The sequence below is a fragment of the Anomalospiza imberbis genome, chromosome 5, assembly GCF_031753505.1.
Source record: "Anomalospiza imberbis isolate Cuckoo-Finch-1a 21T00152 chromosome 5, ASM3175350v1, whole genome shotgun sequence".
Classification (NCBI taxonomy): domain Eukaryota; kingdom Metazoa; phylum Chordata; class Aves; order Passeriformes; family Viduidae; genus Anomalospiza; species Anomalospiza imberbis.
In genome coordinates, this window is record NC_089685.1 from 45,664,137 (window position 1) to 45,683,603 (window position 19,467).

At 38.3% G+C, this 19,467-nt stretch overlaps 1 protein-coding gene and 1 long non-coding RNA gene across 4 annotated transcripts in view; one reads left to right on the plus strand and one right to left on the minus strand.

Annotated features, from left to right (window-relative positions):
* Nucleotides 1-19,467, plus strand: part of ATXN10 (ataxin 10) — a 91,256-nt gene that overhangs the window by 54,709 nt on the left and 17,080 nt on the right. For all 3 annotated transcript variants that reach the window (XM_068190456.1, XM_068190458.1, XM_068190457.1), the window contains one exon: nucleotides 18,779-18,842. In XM_068190456.1, the coding sequence (XP_068046557.1) occupies nucleotides 18,779-18,842 (64 nt within the window). The remainder of the gene's footprint in view (nucleotides 1-18,778; nucleotides 18,843-19,467) is intronic.
* LOC137474149 (uncharacterized) lies at nucleotides 3,180-4,493 on the minus strand. Its single transcript, XR_010999179.1, has 2 exons — nucleotides 4,089-4,493; nucleotides 3,180-3,378 (listed from the first exon to the last, which is right to left on the minus strand). It is a non-coding gene; the product is annotated as an uncharacterized lncRNA (long non-coding RNA).

A 19,467-nucleotide genomic window follows, 5' to 3' on the forward strand; every position in this document is an offset into this window, starting at 1 on the left:
GGCTCTACCTAACTAATACAGAAGTACACCAAGTAGCAAAGTGTCTGTGGCTCAAGAATGTCTTTCAGAGTGTCTGTTGGGACATATTATGTTAGTCTTCAGCTTTGTTGCTATCATTAATCCTTAATAAGGTGCTAAGATTTCCATCAAAGCATAGGGACTGGTAAACAAAAGAGAATCAGGCTCTCTCTTAAGGGGTAGGACAATATGAGTAATAAAGGGTTGGTGTGAGGTTTTTGCCTTGAGGTCAGAGCTGAATGCATAGTGTGCAGTATTGTTTGTAAAACAATGGATTGTTTTTGTAACAAGGTGACTCATTTGTCCTTACAGAATAATACAAAACTTTATTCTGTTGTGCTGCCCCTTTAGCAGCAGCAAGTTAATGTTCCCTCTTGCCCTGCTCCTATTCCCCTCCAGTTGTTGACAGCTTCTGCCCCTCTAGTTGTTGACAGCTGATAGATACAGTTGATTCATTGTGACTTGTCCAGTTGGGCCAATTTTACTTGAAACCTTGATGGAAGAATGGAAAATTAAAAAAGAGAACAAGCTGGCTCTTAGTGCATTTCTAAAGAGTCGGTACCAACTTGTAGGCTTCCTGGCTTCCTTTTGATTCTGGATGTTGGTGGGTTTCTTTGAGCCCTCTTTGGTGTTGAACCTTACCATCACAGTGGTACAGCACAGGACTCCAGCCCTTTTTAAAGGAAAGCTTGGTACACCTGTGTCAAACAGCTGTTTCCAGACCCCTTTCAGCACTTACCTAAGTGTTGAAACTGCATCTGTAGCATTTATATTTAATGTGCCTGTTGAAGGTGTAAAATACCCATTTTCCCAGACAAAAATCTAAAACTAAGGTAATTGACCTTTATATGGAAGAGTTCTCAAGAGATTTCTGGAACTTCTTTCCTGGCCCAGCAGGCTGAGTAGCAGTTGTCATACCTGTGGTAACTACTTCAAACATGAATTAAGCTTGGTATTCACCAAAGGGTTTTGTGCTGTTGCTCTTTGCTTTCTTAATCTTGGTTTCAAATGATTCTATAAAGCATGAGTTATTAAAATTCTAGTCACTTGAAAAATATTTAGAGATGCTCTGAGATTTTTTGTTATTACCCGTATGATACTCAGTTAAGTGTAGAGCACCATATCAACTAAAAACATTTCTTGCTAGTTTACTAGATGGTGAAGAACTGAATTTGTTTGGAGTACACAATGTTAGAAAAACTTACTAAAGCAACACCTTCTGATGTGGTTAAGTTAATATTTTTTTTATGAGGTTCTGAAGATCTAATGTACCCTGTACTGCAGGAAGGGGATTATCTGTGATTCCTAGGGTTTGCCAGTCTGTATTTCCAGTATAGATTGCTGGAAGCAGGAACTCCCTATGTGGAAGGTAATTTCCCTTTCTGAAGGCTCCTTCTCTGGCTCAGATCTGAGCTGTTAATCCAAATTCTTCCCACTTTTACTGGTATCAGATACAAGTGACATGTTTTCCAGTATTACAACAAGAAGTTTCATCGGTTTTCTGTGTTGTTTTTCATTGTCCTAACCTCAACATGAACTGAATTTCCCCATCTTCTCTGAACTGCCACCCTGCATACAATCTCCTCAGGATGTTATGTTTATTGGGTTTTGGGGGTTATTTTAAGCTGCACCAGACTTCACAATGGGCTGATATTATAATGCTGTGAGTGTTGAATGTAATCCTTTTTGGATATACAACTTTCTTCTCTTTCCACTTAAAAGAGGTTGTGCTTGCTATTTTAATTACCCTGAGAGGCACAGGAATCAATAATTTTTTCATCTGTTTCTTGACAAGTGACTGAGTTTTGGTTACTGTGAGATATTGAAGTTTCTCAGCTTATACTTTTATGACAATCCTGAAGTTTATAGGAACCAGGAGGAAAAAAAAAATTCTTTTAAGTCTTGAGATTTGGCCATCACTGCTTAAAATGTAGCTCAGTTCATATTTTGAAATAAAATAGTTTCATGGAGGATATAATGAAGCATGACATGTGAAAGACTACATTTTGTGGTGAATTTACTGCAGTAACTTGGTTTTAGTGGCACACTGTGCTGTATTCAGGGTGAGGAGAGCACCAAGGAGATGTTGTGTGTAAGGGGGCAGTGGAAGAGCCCTTCCCAGTGATCAGCAAGCTGGATGTTAAGCACATGCCACTGAATCCTGATACTAACTTTCCCACCAAAATCAGAGAAGCACTGAGCTAGATAGAAACTGATAATGTGCTACCAGCTTCAGTTTTATCACAGTGGGGTTCCATTATTGACTCCCTCCCCTTTAACAGCTGTTACCAGGTTCAGTAGAGATGTGATGCCATGCAGGCTTCAGCCCAGCTTTGCCTTGTCAAAAAGCAGCTGTCAGTCTTCAGTTCTCTCTGCCTGTGTGCCTCTGAACCAGTCTGAATTCTCTTACCAGTCCTGAAAAATAGAATTAGAGAATAGACTCTCCTGAGGTAGAAGGGAACCACAAGTATCATGCGGTCCAACTCCTGGCCCTGCCCATGACACCCCAACAATCCCATCCTGTGCCTGAAAGTGCTGTCCAAACGCTCCTGGAGCTCTGGCAGCCTTGGGGCTGTGACTGCTATCCTGGGGAGCCTTTTCAGTGCCTGTCCACCCTCTGGGGGAAAAATATTTTCCTATTATCCTGCCTAAACATCCTCTGACACACCTCCAGCTGTTAATTGTTTTCTAAAACTCTTGTTGAAGGATGTGAGGCCATATCAGAGCACCTAGTCTTCAGACAGAGACCAAGCATTTGATTTCATTAAGTTCTTTTCCGCCTTTTTACTGTTTTCCTTCATGTCTTTCAGAGAAGGCAGAAAGTGTAGTGACAGTCATCTGCAGATTTGAATTTCTGCCATTGGGTGATGCTGTTTGTTCTAAATTGTAGCCCTTCAGGATTCTGCAGGATTCTTCTTCTCTTCAGCATGGCAGTGCTTGAGCCAAGTTTATTCATGCCTGTGCCCAAAGTAGTCAAAGGACTGGTCGCATTTTTAAGGAGGCTGGGGATGAGATTGCACAAGTCCATGTAAGCAAAGGTTCTGCTCATTCAGCTCTTATTTGCAGAACTACATTCAGTTATCTTTTCTGCTTGAAATATGGGCTCTTCAAAGAGACCCAATGTTATAAGAGGGTTGCAATAATATAAAAATAAATGCTGGTCACTTCTGCATGCTTTTATCAAATAATTTAATCTACCTGCTATCCTCAGCCAATGATTGGAAGAAACCTGCTTAGCTTTTTATATAAGCAGTGGTAGAACAGGTGACAAGAGAAGAACTTGCAGTCTTTAAGGAGATTTTAGAAAAAATATCTTCAGTTCTTGCATTGTTTAAGGGCTTCATAAATATTCAGGATCTTCTGCCTGTATTGTGAGAGAGAACAAACTTAATATTCCTTTTACAGTCTATTGATATCTTCAGCATGCTAATTTACATTAATTGTGCTGCTTGAAAGCCTTCTATTCTTTAACCAAAAAAGTTCAGTATTTCAATCAAGAAGTGACAAAAAATTGCCTCATTCATGAGTATTTAAATGTTTAGAACTGTGAGTCTCCAAGTTTGCCTCATAATTGCAGTCAGTCAGATATGTTCAGATTGTTATGGCAGAAATGGTTTGCTGGAAGGATTTCAAAGGGACATTGACCAAAGATCTCATAAAGACACTGGAAAAACAATTAAGTTCCTTGAATGGAGCATGGCCTATATTTAGGTTTTGTAGCAGTGGGAGCAAGATCAAAGTATGTCAAGTCATCTCTGTGCTGAAAGTCAGAGTACAAGAAGATACTGAATTAATCCTCTGCTGTTTGTGAAATGCAGAATGAGGTAGATATGCAAAAGCCAAGATGATGGCTTGATTGTGTGTATTAAGATTTAGTTCAATAAAGACTGCTAGCAAGATTCCTTCCATCTTGCCCCAAAGCATTTCCTGTGGGTAACACTACAAAACTGGTTGCTTCCATCTCATATGCTGACACTAAACTCATCTCTAACGGAAGAGAAACCTGTGCGACCAGTGTGATTTTCCTTCTTGCTTGTAAGGGTGTCACTCAGTGGGGCAGGAGGAAGCACTTGCTGAAAGTCACTGTATGTTCGGGTCCCCATAGGCTTAGCCTGAGGGAGACTAAGGAAGCAGACAACAGGTTGGCACATCTTTTTATCCACCTCCCAGGACTGATGGAGTCTCCCATGGACTCTGCTTGGAAAAAGAAAGTGATAATACATAGTATGCTCAAACAATACCTGTCTACAAGACTGACTCCCTAAATTTCAGATACATCCTCACAGTCTGGAATTCCAAAATGCCCTTTGTCACCACGGGTAGAAGACTGAGTGAAAACAAATGTCTGTGTGTGTATTGGGCTCTGACTGAAGTAAGTTCTCAGCCCTTCCAGTGTATGCTTTGCATTAGTAGCTGGGGAGGTGTTGATGACACAGCAGTGTTTTGGCTACTGCCAAGCAGCGCTGTCCTCTGACATTCGTTCCCCCACCAAAGGGGATGGGAGTGAGCAGGGTCCTGGGAGGGGACACATCCAGGCCAGCTGACCCAAATTAGCCAAAGGGATATTCCATACCATATGATTTCAGCTCATAAGGAAGAGAGGAGGAAGGGAGGGGCATTTGTGATTCTTCAGTGTTTGCCTCCCGGAGGAATCCTTATGTGTACTGAACCCTGCTTCCCAGGAAGTGTCTGAACATCACTGCTAATGAGAAGTAGAGATGGACTTGTTTTTTTCTTTAGCTTATGTGCACGCAGAATCTTGCTTCTTTTTCTTTTAAAGTAATAAAACTGCCTTATCTCACCCTGCTGGTTGTTCTCCATCTTATTCTCTCCTGTGTTCCCTGCTACTTGAATGCCACTTGCTCAGTATTTTCCAGCCAGGTCTGTTTAGTTGTCTCAGCTCTGCCTGTTCCCCACAGCTCCAGGCCTGGGAGGCAGAGGCAGTTTGAGGGGACACTAACTACTGCCTGTTCTTCGTGAACCTACAATCCAAATGGAGTATTTGGTGGTTGGGAGTGTCACCTCTTAGTTCCAGCTCTTGAATTATACAGATTCATGAGCACCTTACCATTCAATGCACTTTTTAAAAAGTGCTTTTAGAATTTGTAGCTGCTGGAAAAAAAAAAACCCAAAGCTTATAATTCCCCTACAATAATAGATCAGCCTGGTGTCAGCTGATTGAGGTTCTGATTCAAGCCGTTTTCTCCTCTCACCTTCTGACCCACCATTACTGTCAACCTGTTCCTGCAGGCATTTCTATAAAAGTGTTGACCTGCTCCTTTGAAAATCAACTTCAAATGAAAGTGTTTATTATTAAACTCCTATAGAATTTTTTCTTTCTTTTTAAAAATAGTAAAAAATACTGACTTACAGAATTCAAAGTTTTTGGAAAAAGTTTCTAGTTGTTATGATTACATTAATTATGGTACAGATTTCATCTATGGAAAAGTGCCCTCAAGCTCTGCTCATATGAGATTTTTTTTCTTGTTAATGGACTTGCTAGGAGGAGTTGGCTGTACTGGCGTAGCTTTCCTTTAAATAATTTTTAATAACGTGGTGTATATATACTTAATGTAGACTAATGAAACAGTCTTGAAACAAGAACTCTTTATATTTTTCAGGTAAAATATACAGTCTTGTCTTTATAGGCTGTCATCAAATTAATGATCTTTTGCAAGAAAAAAAGTAACAATATAAATGAAACAAAACAGGACATTCAAAATTGTATAAACAATTGGCTTAGTGCTTGAGTTTATATATACATGCCTTGTTTAGTGCAATAATATTTTCAGGTAAATTAACCCTATGAAAGGATACATTTATTATGGAGTTTTTAAAACAATTTGAACAACACCTTTGCAAATTTGAAAACCTAGAATTTTGTTTGTCACAGATATAGGAATTCAGCTAGAAATGGGGAATCTTAACCTTTGTAGTACCTGAAGTTGTTATTACCAGACTACAAGATATTTAGAGGCACAAATAGTCAGAAAACCCTCTGGTAGTTGTAATTTAGAGGTAAATTAAGAAACAGCTATGCAATCTCCTTGTGTACAGCTTCATGTATAATCTTACTCAGTAGCCTGAGGCATTAGCAAGCTTTCAGCATGAAATTTAGTGCTAGAGCATGCATTCCTGAGTTTTTGTATGTCATGCATACCATATATATGGCTTTTATAGACATATAAATCACAACATCAGAAGTCTTGTTTTCTAAATGTAGAGTTGATCTTAATCGCAACAAGGTGGCTAAAATTATATTAATAAGAGTGTCTGATCCTGTGCAAAGGTTATGCTTGATGAATCATTAAAAGGAAATGTGTATTCTTAGAATTTCAGGTAAATGCAGAGTATCATTGCTCAGCTTTCTGTAAGCCTGGATTGTCAGCAAAGAAACAGTGTCAATATCACATGAGGGCTGGGCCAGTCCGTGATAGGTACAGCAAGTAAGTGTTTGAGGGACCATTTCTAGCCTTGAGGACAAATTGCAGAGTTTGGCATAGTTCACATGCACATCCCAGCATACTCCTCTTCCTCCCCTCAGTCTTCCCCCACCAAATACCTGCTGAAAGGGGGCAAATACAAAACTGTTACACTGCTGTAACCTACAGCATCATTTGGCTTGTTTTCTGAATTCTTTTGTGGTTTGGAAGTTTGAAACTTTCCAAAACTATAATGGAAAAGATACAAAAACTTTATGCTGCCAGAGTCACACTTTGTGAAAATTGTTATTGGAAAAACTCTTTGTGAGTTACTTTTAACTGCAGTTACATCAGCAAAACAGGTTGCACATGTCAAAACTGAGCCATGGTAAAAAGATCATAATTCAAATTTCTATTGCAGTTAAAAATGAAGCACTGTTACTGACAAAAATCCTGGAATCGTCAAGGAATTAATCCTGAATGTATAAAAGATGTGAAAAAGACCTCAAACCCCAAAGTAAATCCCTTTCTGCTCTGCAGTGTGAGATACGTGAAATGTTTCAATAATATGCATACACAGGGATTTCCCCCACTTCTTTGGTTAAGCTGATCAGAGTCATAGAATCCAAGAATGGTTTGGGTTGGAAGGGACCTTAAAGCTTCTCTCATCCCACCCTCTGCTATGGGCAGTGACACCTTTCCCTAGACCAGGATTCTCCAAGCCCTGTCCAACCTGGCCATGTTAAAGAATAACACTTGCATTCAACCATACCAGTTTAAAAACCTTAGACTAATACTTTTCTCTTTAAAAAACAGAGAAGACTTCTTTCTCATGCTCATGTACAGTGGTATTTTCCAGATTTTATATTTGCATACAGTGCTGCCAGCCACTCTGTTACAGGCTGGCAATCCAGAACACCTTTGTTAGTATATCTCTACTTCTCTTTAAAGAAAGAGATTATAGAGCACACAGCTGATGAGAAACCGAGTAAAATTTGATTTTAAAATAATAAATGTGGAAAATTACATTTGTGGAAATAGTCACCTTTTTTACTCAGGGTACCATCAAGTGAGAACAGATGCAGCATATTAATTAATGTTAACTTGATTATGTATTTAAATGTATTTAAACATTTTTTCTATTGAAAAGGATTTCTCTCATGCCACTGCTTCCCTTGTTTTAATACTACCAAATATTTTAAATACATCACTGAAAGTCTTCTGTTTTCTTTGTTTCATTTCAGCATGTGAGAAATCATTTAGTCTGTCAGGGATACTCTGATTTCAAGAGAGTATCTTCTTCAGGCCAAGTTCTTAATCATAAGGGTCTTTTATTTGTAAGCTGTGTGACTGTTGTCTCAGTAAAATTGTTGCTGAAATAGTTTGTGACATTAGTTCAATTATGCAGAAATAAATTCCATCTGAATCATAGAATAATCTTGAGTTGGAAGGGAGCCACAAGGGTCATCAAGTTCAACTTCTGGATCTGGCTTGTAAACAATTAAAACTGAACCAAAAAATTACTCTGTTCATTTTATACTCAATTCACAGTAATTTCTTGTTTTTGGCAGTGCTTATAATTTGTTTTACTTTGCAGTAGATAATTTCTGCATAAGCACAATACCAAAAAGAGGCATAAGAAATCTCAGCACCCTCAGTAGGTCTGGTGTTGCAACCTATGAAGTTAACATGGTAGGTTGGAATAACTCTTCCAGGTAATATGGGCAGGAACTGACAGCTGAGTGTGCAGAGCTTGAAAGGGAGAAATGGAAGGATCTTGCTGTTGGATTGTATTTAAAAGAGGACCTGTTCCTCATGAGGGAGTTAAGCTGAATACTTCAACCTACTCTTACCATCCCTAAATGTCCCAGTGAAGTTGTTGGGATCTATTAGTGCATGAACACATAAAGATTGTACTGAATTTACACTTATGAAATGATGTGGAGGAAGAATTGAAAGAACTTTACGAGACATATTTAAACCAGGATTGATCTTTTGTATTGGCTTATAAAATAAAAAGATTGCTAATGAATTACTTCTGAAAAGTTAAAGAAAGTGTAGTTGCTTTGCTTTTGTGTTTGAGAGGACATGCCATCAGTTCTGTTTTGGATTAAGAATACTTTGTGACTTGAAGGTATCATAAAATACTAGAAGAAAGACATTAATTGGTCTCAGCAGAATAGTGTATGTCTAAAGCTTCTTCCAGCTCGGGAATTGATTTGAACTTGCATTGGCCTCTTTTGAAACCATCCCCAGCAGGTTAGTCCTGACAGAAAAGAGTTTTCGTAATTCCGAGATTTGGGGTGGCAGGTTTTTGTTGGGTTTTTTTTTCCTTTCAAAACACCCATACTTCCATTATTGATATGTTTCTCGAAAAACATCACATTTCATATAAAATAGAGTGTGAGATTGGCATTGCTCAAAGTGATGTATTATTTACTACAGTGTTCAGTGATGGGGTTGTGTGGCTGGCTCTGGCTTCTGAGGGCTTCTTTGGTTGGTCTGATGTAAAACACAAACGGCAAATGCCACTAAACTGTGTGCTCACTGTAGTAGCCAGCTGGGTCCTGCAGTCTCCCATTTACCATTTCTGCAGCATTCTAAAAAGGCATTTTACAATCCTTTCCAGAAACACTTTGTTTTACTGTGCTTTAACCTAGTGAAAAATTTAATTATCATCAAGAATAGTTTTGTACTTAATGTGTAACAGAGTGCACATCGTTAACACATGTACTAAAAATTAATGGTTCGTTCTTTGACCCGTCAGTAAAATCTTGGAAGCTCTGCATACAAGGGAATATGGAAGCAGAGAATCGTGAATGCCTTTAATAAATGTCTCTGTGCAATTTCCAATCTTTTAACCTACCAGCTTTCTCCTTTTCTTCTTTTCTCAAGCCCCCATCTTGGCTATAAATTTTGGGGTGCTATACTCAACAACTTATTTTTTACAGCTTCTTAAAAATATTTAGCAGTACTAAAGTCACTTAACAATTACAACAGGAAACTCTGAGGAATTACAGGAAACTACTACCACTTTACTTTTAGCCTTGAGTCTGTCAGTGCATTCTGAAGTGCTGTGATTCAGTGTGCTGAACTTAGCTGCGTGAATTTAATTTAATTCAGAATTTAACCATGAAATGTAGAAATCACTGGCATAAATAATTATGTGTTTTGAAATCATCCTGCATTTTTTTACATGCATTATTTTTGTCATTTGAGCATTTGCTGCACATGGAATTATATGTCTGACATTGATTTTTAAATTTTTTTTAAATCCCTTTTTCAAAGTGAAACTAAGTGAGAATGTTAAGTAATGCTGGATGCAACAAAAGTCATTATTAGAGCATGGAAGATCCAGTTGGCATTTATTTTTGCTTGGTGAATTCAGAAATTTCCAAGTAAGAGTTGTAATCCTGGATGTTGGGAGTGGAAGCAATTTCAGAATATAGTTGTGATGTGTGATAGCGGTGGCATATATGGCCTCTGTGAGGGTGGTGCATTCACCAAAACAGGATGTGATTTTGGATTGGTTTTCCTCCTTTTCCATTCCACCCAATTTAAGTTGAACATAGCTGGCAGTTTTCAAGGATTTCAGCTGGACTGTGTGTCAGGGAGCAGCTGAAATGTTGTGAGGAGGAAGCAGAAAGGCAGGTGTGCCAGCTGTTGAGGAGAAATGAAGTACCAAAGCTGGCCTGAGTAGTAGAGCAAAGTAACAGTCACAGGGCTGTGGTGCCCATTTTTGTCTGGAAGAGTGTGTGATCACTAATGTAGAACACTAATGAGGAAATCTTCAGTAGGGGCATTCAGTGGTAATATATTTTTCTGTCAATGTCAATGATTTTCAAAATCAGGATTTTTTACTGATTTTCTGGAATTCTGTTCCAGAAGAAAAGTTATTCTGGTGTAATATAAAATGTAAAACAGGAGAGAACAAAACTCTAAACAAACAAACAGAAAATATCCCCAAAATATAACAAGCCTGTACACACAACCCACGAAACAAACTCATTCATTTTGAGGTACTCATAAAATGCTTTTTAAAGCTTGACATGGAAAACAAAAATACTGTAGCCACCAAAACAGTGGCAGCTTGCCAGACTGACTTGGAACTTCATATTACAACAGTGATTAAAAAGGCTGAAAGGTATCATGTGATTTGTTGTTCAGCCTTTATCCCTGTATTTTTTCAGAACTTCAAAATGACAAGTCTTCAGTTTTCACTTTGCTTTAGAAATAATAAGTTTTTGAATTTTTTATGGTCTTGGAGAAGCTGTCTCTAGTCATAACTAATTCTTACATTTAATTTCCATCTAGTTTCTTTTTATTCTGATGAAAGAAGACAAGAGAATTAAGAATCACTTTTATAGCAGTGGTTGGAAATCAGCAAACTACGAAGGTCTGATTACTGGGTTTCGTGGACTGAGAATAGGAGAGTGTGTGACTAGAAGTACGTACATGTATACTGCAGTGTTGATGCAAATTTGTACAAATTCTACTGATTTGGAGGGCAGTGTTGAATACTGGATGATGTTTAGCACCATTTTTCTCTTCTACTGCTGCTGCCAGGATAGGCAAAGGCTACACTGGCAAGGGTTGTGTGTTTCAAGCAAAATGAGTCTGTGTTGGACCTCGCTTTATCCACGTCAAGTCACAGATCTAAACCATACCAGAGCAAACAGCCTGCTTCTCATGGCAGCATCTATTTCTTGTGGCTTCTGGTTCAGGAGCTGTACGTAAGAGAATGAGGAAAGCTGCATTGTTTAAAAGGCAAATGTTCCAGTTGTGTTACTGTCTCTTGTGGGAACCTATTCTGAATTCTCAAGTTTGTATTATCATCTTAATGGCTGGAAACTCTTGTGTTTTGTGCTTGGATAGATTAGTTGAAAGAATGATTCAGCAGCTGAGTTAGCCTGTTACCCTTTCCTCATAGTTGGACACTCTGCATCTGCTTATTTTGGCTCAGAATAGTGTGATTGGAACCTTCATCTTCCCTTCCTCTTCCATAAGGCCAAAACCCTCTTTTTTCTAAACTAGTTCTCTGAGGAAAGGTTTAGGACATCACAAGGGTACCCTACATTTAGATTCTAAGATTTTTTTTTTAATTTTTTTTTTACCTCCAAGAAAGAGGCAAGGATCTCCACTTTTGGGAGAGTTGAATTAAACCTCATGTCTCTCTGGGAAATAATGCTGAAAGAGAGCAAATATCTTTGAAATTAAGGTAGCAGGAGCAACAGTTTTTGTTGCCATGACTTCTGAGTTTCAGACATTAAAATATTAAATACATGCTTACCTAGGTGGTGTAGAGGTGGAAGAGTGTTCTGTGGACATTGCCTTGGTTGAAGTGGACATGAACAAAGTCATTGATACTGGTGCAAGGGGCTCTCAGACCAGCTAAGCAAGGCTGCTGTGATGTCCTGGAAAGGGAGCCTCTGTCCAAAAATATTTCAATAGATCTGCAGAATGCGGTGAACTCCTATAACAGACTTGATGGCCGCAAGCCACAGCTGTCTGTATTCTAAACCAAAGTGACTGTTGTCTGCCATAGGCCTTGGAATCCAGTAGCACTAAAATAGTCTTTGTATTTTGCAGTAGAATATCCTGTGTGTATCTCCTGTCACGTCTGCTGCTTGGAAAAACAAACAAAAAGCCCAAAACTAAGACTCAGAAATGAAAAAAAAAGAAGTAACATTTTTCAGTATCATCGTAGATGCAGAGAAGCCTGCTTGGAAACCTAACAGCTGCTATGTTCCTACTTTTATTAAGCTCTTCTGTTACCCACATTGAATGCTGGCTTCTGCCCAGATGTCTAAGCACTCATTAGCTATTTGTTGAGGAGGTCTTGGAGAAAAATTGACTCTTGTTAATCAGCCTGTTTGGTGTCAGGGTCTGAAGGACATATTTCTCATTACATATGACATTATGTAGTCTCATGTGGTACATTCAAAATGAGTAAAGCTTAAAAATCTCTTTAATGGTGGCCAAAGACTGGCAACAAATCCACTGTGTGTATTTCATTGGAATCCTTTCCTGTGGCATAATTTAGTATTCTAGTGTGATTTTCTGTCTCAGAAAGTCATGCAGACTTAGGGACAGAAGGGTTTGAGAAGGTTGGAGCCATTCATCTGTCCAGAGCAGGACCGGGTAGGGTGTTCATAGCTAAGGTTTGTTAGGTCATTTGCCGAGACTTGGAATACTGGAGTCTGCTCCAGGAGTCTGAGACTTGTGTGTCAGTGTATTGCAATGCTTCATTCACCATTACCATTAATAGATGTGTAATGTGAATGGTCTGTTCGCTGCTTCTTGTCCTCCTGGATGTGGATAATAAAATGTGCTATTTTCCTAATTAAAGGTTGCTGTGTTCACCAACAAGTTTCTGCTGTAGGTTAACCATGTAGTTTATGATCCTTTTCAAAAATTTCATCAATTGTGGGTTTAGGCCTTACTTGTATTCTGTTTTTTTCTTCACAGCCAGTTCAGACTTTTCCTCAGTATATTGAATGGTACAAAATTATTAATTTTTACTCTAGAAAACAAAGTTGTTTCCATTTGTGCAGTTGGGGAATCCTTATTATTTGCTGTAATGCATTAATTCAAAGTTATATGAGTTTATAAGAAGAAATTCATATGAATGGTCTGACATCCAAAATACAAATTATTTTAAGATTTCTCTGTCATGTGAAGTCAGTGAATGTGCAGCATTATTCCACTAATGGTTAAGAATCATATTTTTTCTAGAACTGCTTTCAAATTTCACATACTTCAGTAAGTTTCTGACAACTATTTCCAACTTTATAACCAAGAAGAGGTTATGTTAGAGTAGAAATAATCTGGTTTTCAACTAAATGTGAAGAAAATAATTGACTTGGGCTTCTTTCCATGGTCTTAGCCTTTTCATTTTTGCTGGAGTGAGATGAAAATGTCTTAGACTCACACAGCTGTTCAGAAAGGGATCTTCTGCCTAAAGTTGAATTCAAAGTAGGTTACTCAGGGATTGTCTAGAAGCCTTGAAGTCCTCCAAGATGGAGAACCCACAGTGGCTGTTCTGTATCCTCAAAGTAAAAAATTTTTCCTTGTATCCAGCCAGAACCTTCTCAGTTGCACTTTTGAATCCATATTTTCTCTATTTATAAACTACTTTGAACCTAAGTCAGGAGAGCAGCTCTGTCTTGGTGACCGGTTAGTGGGGGTGTGAAAAGGCTGCCAGCAGGTTCTCCTGAAGCTGCCTCCTCTCCAGACTCAAACCCCCAGTTCCCTCAGCCTCTCTGCAAGACCCCTCAAGTAGGTTGTTCATGAGTGTCAGGGAGGGAAATTGCTTCCCTGGCTCTGTCGGCTGCACTCACCCAGATGCAGCTCAGGATACTGTTGATGCATGTGCCTTGGATGTTAATATCTTGATGATTCAGCTCTTGAGAAGTATGTTGCAATTCAATCATTTCAGTAATCTAGGGCACTAAGAGAAATCATAAAATACATACAGTCATCAAGTGTGTTCTGCTACCTTAATACATTAATTAGGATTCCTGTGATGCCAGCCCAGCTGTGTTAATGTTCCCTTTCTCTCTGACTTCACCTCCTCCAGGTTTTAATTATATTAGCAAGTCTAATTTGTCAGAGCAATATGGTGATCAGATTTACTGTTATGCTCCTTCTTTTAGCCATGTGAGAATCAGCAAATAGAGCAGATGAGACACCCAAAGAAGTGCTCCAGAGAGGGGAAGTCAGGTTGTGGCTGCTGAAGCCCTCATGCACTGCAGACCAGGGGTGGCACTTGGCAGCCAACCAGCACAGCCCCACCTAGGCACCAGGTGCTGCTGCTTGAGTGAGTTTGGGCACTTAGAGCTGTGCGACAGAACTGGAAGCATTGCAAAGAGTGAAGGGAAAGAGCCAAGTTCATAAAATTGTGAAGTTTGCCGGTTTGATTGCTCCCAGAAACCTTTTAAGTTCCACGATGGGAGTTAAAATTTAATACTATGGAACTAAACGTGATAGAAGACGGACTCTTTGTCTGGTAGGAAACTGGTGATCTGAAATGAATGTCGTCTCTAGAGGTTTTCCTTATAAATGGCTCCTGCTTCTTCCTGTTTTTTGACTCATTTCTAGAATGTTTCCCACCCCAAACTGCTTTTAACCAAGAAATTTGTCTGTTTTTCAGTGTGATTATAAGTAATGTGTTAAAAGAAGAGTAAGTGTCAGCATTACTCAGACTGTTACTAGTGCACTTCTGTTTGAGAGAACATACTCATTTTGCTCACCTATAGTTTGGCAAAACACAACTTCTAAGAAATAGGAGATTTTCTGTGACTGAAACAAACACCTTTCTCATTCTGCATTGACTGAAGGCCAAAAATTGGTAACATTCTGATGGAAGAGTAGTTTATGTTCAGTTGTTGTTATGTAAAGGTATGAATGTCCTTTTCTGCATAATAGTACCCTTAGTTGATTAGGTGATGTTTCTAATGCCCAAAATGTTAATGATTCTTTGAAATTATTATTTTTGTGGACTATTTTTTATTTTTTACATTTTTGTCTGTGCAGTTGCTGGACCTGGAGATTGTAGTTGCGTTTTACAAAATGCAGGCAGATTGAGCAACAAGCACTGTCATACTCAGAGAATTTGCATTCTTAACCCTGAGCTGCTAGAGGGAAAGATTCAATAAGTAGTCTCAATTAATTTATACTTTTCGTGGGCTCTGCTGTGAATGATTATGTTAATGGTAATTATTTCTGTGTACTTCATAAGAAATTACTGGGAGATTGTCAGGAGCAGTTCTGTTTAGGCACATTGCTGCTGACATTGTTTATATATTGGTCAATAAATGTGACTTCTGTAAGATAACATAAAGATGTCAGTTTTTGTCTGTATTTTTTTCACTGGTTATCAAAAGAAAAAGCATAGCTTTTTCCTAGGGGCTGACATGTCCCAAATTATCTGAATTAAAGACTGTATCATTTCTTGGCCATGGAAGCAGTAGGCAAATACAGCCTTGGGGTAGTTCTTCCCATGAGCTTTGTTTTATATTTGTATAGTACCTTTGCTTACGTGAGCTTCTTTTTCAAGCCTGGTTTAAATAATTAAGATAGATAATTAAATTTCAGATACAGAGAAAGAGAAAAATCCTAGCAATCACTGTCACTGGGAAAGGCATTTTCTCTTCAGTGTAATACATTTAAATTTCTCTTACTGGCATGACACACATCTTCATTGTGTTTCAGCGGCAAGTGCAGTAAACAAATGACAGCAATATGAAGCTGTGTTGTGAAGGTAGGCTTTTTAACTGGCAGGAATGGATACCTGCCTTGGAATGTTGGATGTTCTATTTTCTGCTATTTTAGAAAACTATTTCAGAAACTGACATCATAACATTAGGGCAAGATATTCATTACTGACTTGACAGAACCACTAGAGATCATGAGCACAGAGCTGGATTGTTTAAATTCTAAACTTGTCTTAAGTAACCTTGCAGCTCCATTTTCTGTTTCAGTGTAGTTCAGAGTACAGTATTCTAAACTATACTGTTATTGATAATAAAATAATCTTGTGGCTTTGTTACAGTCCAGTGCAGTTCCCTGTTATTGGCCAACTATGTTGTCAGTAATGTAAATGGAGAATAAATTTAGTGATCTTTTGTAACACAGGCCAACGAGAGCAGTTCTGTTCACCAGACACCACAACTGTCCTGTTCTTTAGTTTCTGTCTATAATTTCTTCTGAAATCTAGACAGATTACAGCCAGTTTCACACCAGCCACAAACGTTCTCTTCACAAGGTACTTTCACACTATATATAAAATATTATTAGGGTTTTGTGCAATATTAAGTCCTTCCCCAAGGCCTCCAGAAGATCCCTGCTAAAGCTCTACTCGCTTGCTTTACACTGGGCAATTTAACAGAGAGTTCTCTTCAAAGCAAAAGCTCTGAGACCAATAATTAGTTGGAAGAGTTCCCAAAGCACTTTCTGTTGGGCAGTGTAGTTCCAATGGATCCGTGTAAGAGGTTGAGATGTAAGGCGCTTTCTCAATGTTTGCAAAATTGCTGGTTTGGGAGGAAAGGAAATTAAAGCAACAGGATTTCAGAGACTCTCAGCAGTACAAGTGAGACACTGGGTTTGACAATGATTCTTCCCTCTGCCTGTGGCACTTTTGTTGCACAGGTGGCTCTGCTGTGTGCAGAGCAGTTGCTGAACTGGCTCACATTACAGAGCACAAATTGTTGGTTGCCATAAAATTCTTTTTCAGTGGACCACTGGAGGTTCAGGAACAGCTGGCATGGACTGGAACTTTTCTAACAGTGGAATTGCTTAGGATTTGACCTCTTCATCTCGAGACACTTGGAGTATATAGGTTTGTCTTGGATAGGTACATTGTAAGGTTTTTCTTCCTGCTCCATTTCCTTGTGCATTAAGTCGTAGGTGAAATTCGAAAGCTGGCATTGTGGTGACAAAAGCTGTGCCTAACTCATGCAAGTTGTATGTACAGTTGAATTGTATGATGTTAAAGAAACTCCAAGGGGGGAGGTGCAATGCAGTGGTAGTTAGCAACTTGTTTTTTCATGAATGTATCACTAAGGCTGTGGTTTGCTGCTACTGTTCCCACATAACTTTGAAGTAATCTTGTCATATTCACGCAGTAAATTTTGAAGCGTTGATGGATCCTAATTAGAATTGTACTTTCCCAAAATGCTTCCTCTGTTAAGTAAATATCTTCTTTGAATCAAACTGGAGCATATTATTGCATGGTTTGTTTCTGTTGACAGCACTTGATCCCAATTAATTTCTACTGTTCATCATTTCACTGGCAGGAAATAAGAGGTAGCACTGTAGGGACATCAGAATATGGCTACAGCCTGAACATCAAAGAACCAGCATATCCCGAGCATGTGCAAGTGCTGTGTTACTTAAAGGTCACCACTTTTTCAAGCTTTGAAGTACGATACTATGCATTGTGCCTGGCCTTTGGAGAAATAACATACTTTTAGTGGAAAGAATAGATATTTTAAAATTTGTATTATTAACTGCATTTCATGTAGGTAAAGTTAGGCATGTTAGCACAGATGTGGAAGGTGGGTTTTAAGACCTAGCAGTGCTTTTTGCTTCTTATACATGTAAGCATTGCTTGTCTGTCTGTCACTGCTGCTTTCTCATGTAGCTTGAGACTCTGCAATAACATTATCTGAAAAGGAACTTAAAAGAGGCATGTGCTCATCTTTGTGTCTGAATGCAGTTTTATTGATCCATAGGCTGTTTGGGATTTCACATCTAAATCTACTCAACTTGCCTCTCTTATCACAAAACTTGTGTTTCAGAAAGCTGAGGATCCTCCAGTGTAAATTTTGAGATTTATTGTTTTAATCGGAACATAAAAATGCATCTTGTTTGGGGCAAAAAAGATGGAAGAGAGAACACCATCATCAAGCCACGCCTGAATTGGCATTATGTTAAATTCCTTTAACTGGAAGTTCTTGGTTTGAAATTAAATTTTAAGAAATTAAAGAAATTAAGATTTGGACACGTATAGCTTGACTATCACAGAATGGTTGAGGTTGAAAGGGACATGTGAAGCTATAAATATGCATGTGTGATGTTACAGTGTACCTTAGGAATCTACATAAATTTCTTATGGAACATACTTTCCATAAGATAATAATGCTCCATGTTTATTATTAAGATCAGTGTGTCCCAAGTACTTGGTAAAGTGTATATTTATGAGTCTATTAGGATTGGAGTCTATCTATATGTTGTTATACACACACAAATGTAGCAGTGCAATTTGTGAGCTCCCATGTGTGTGTATGCACAAGGAACTAAAGACACCAGATCTCATCTTTGCTCGTTTGCTAGTAACATAAGGAACACTTTCGCAAAGGAAAAACATCCAGGGCTCTTACTTGTTGTAAAGAATTTGTGCTGGGCACGTATAAAGAACACATTGCTACTGAAGGTACAGCACATGTGGTCTCATGCAAACTCTTCTGTGTGTGTGGAGGTGTATCTTTCAACTTATTTTTTTCCTATTTTTTACTCCACAGTTTTTGATGGTTCTTCCTTCTGCAAGCAAGCAGGAGCTTTAAGTGAGCATAGCTTATCTGGCTCAGTGTGAGAAACAGAAAATACCTCTGTCAAACACTTGCTAAATGAAGAGAGAATATTAAATTAGTGCCTGCTTGTGTTTCTGTTTTGTGATACTCATGCTGAAAACACCAGGTTTACTCTGCAATTCATGTTATCATGGTTAATATTTTTGATGAAACAAACATTGCTGTTACATTTTTACATATTAATTGCATGAAACATTCTTACTGTTGTTGAGACATCTGTTAAATTAAACTTTTGGTGTTTTTTAGGTGTATGACTTGGATGGCATTTCCTTAATTCTGGACAATTGCAGCATTGATGACAACAATCCTTGTATCTTTTACAAAATAATTCTGTTTATTGAATATGACTCATGAGAAAAGGTGTGGGGGTTTCATGGATTTGTGCCAGCATTGCTTTCACTGGGTATCTAAATATAAATGGCCTCATGAGCTTTTAGCTTATATTTAAATGGTTCAGAAGTGAGCAAGGGCACAAATAGGCTTCCATGAACTGGATTCTAAGTAAGTTAACTGTGATTATATTCTGTTTCCTAAAATAATAAATATTACTGGTTTGCAAGTGCCTATTCAAAGAGCTGTGTCAGAAATCTGAATTCAGACTCTGGTTATTGTATCAGATTTTAGAGCTTTTGCTTCCACTGAAATCTGTTCAGGAAACTGAAATAAGTACCTCATTGATTCTTAGGCTTGTTAAATCTGATTGGGGAGCTTATTCGAAGCACAGAGACAAGGCTAGCAGGCTGTTAAGAAAATGTGTATAGTTGAGAAAACAAATTATGCAAATTACTGAAATGTTGGAGAGATTTTAATATAAATATATAAATGGCTTCATGTTAGAGATTTTTTTTTTCCTAGAATTTAAGAGCAGAAACTTTCAAAAATAGATTGCTATTACAGGGAAATAATCTTATATTGAAGATAAGCAGTTTTAAGCA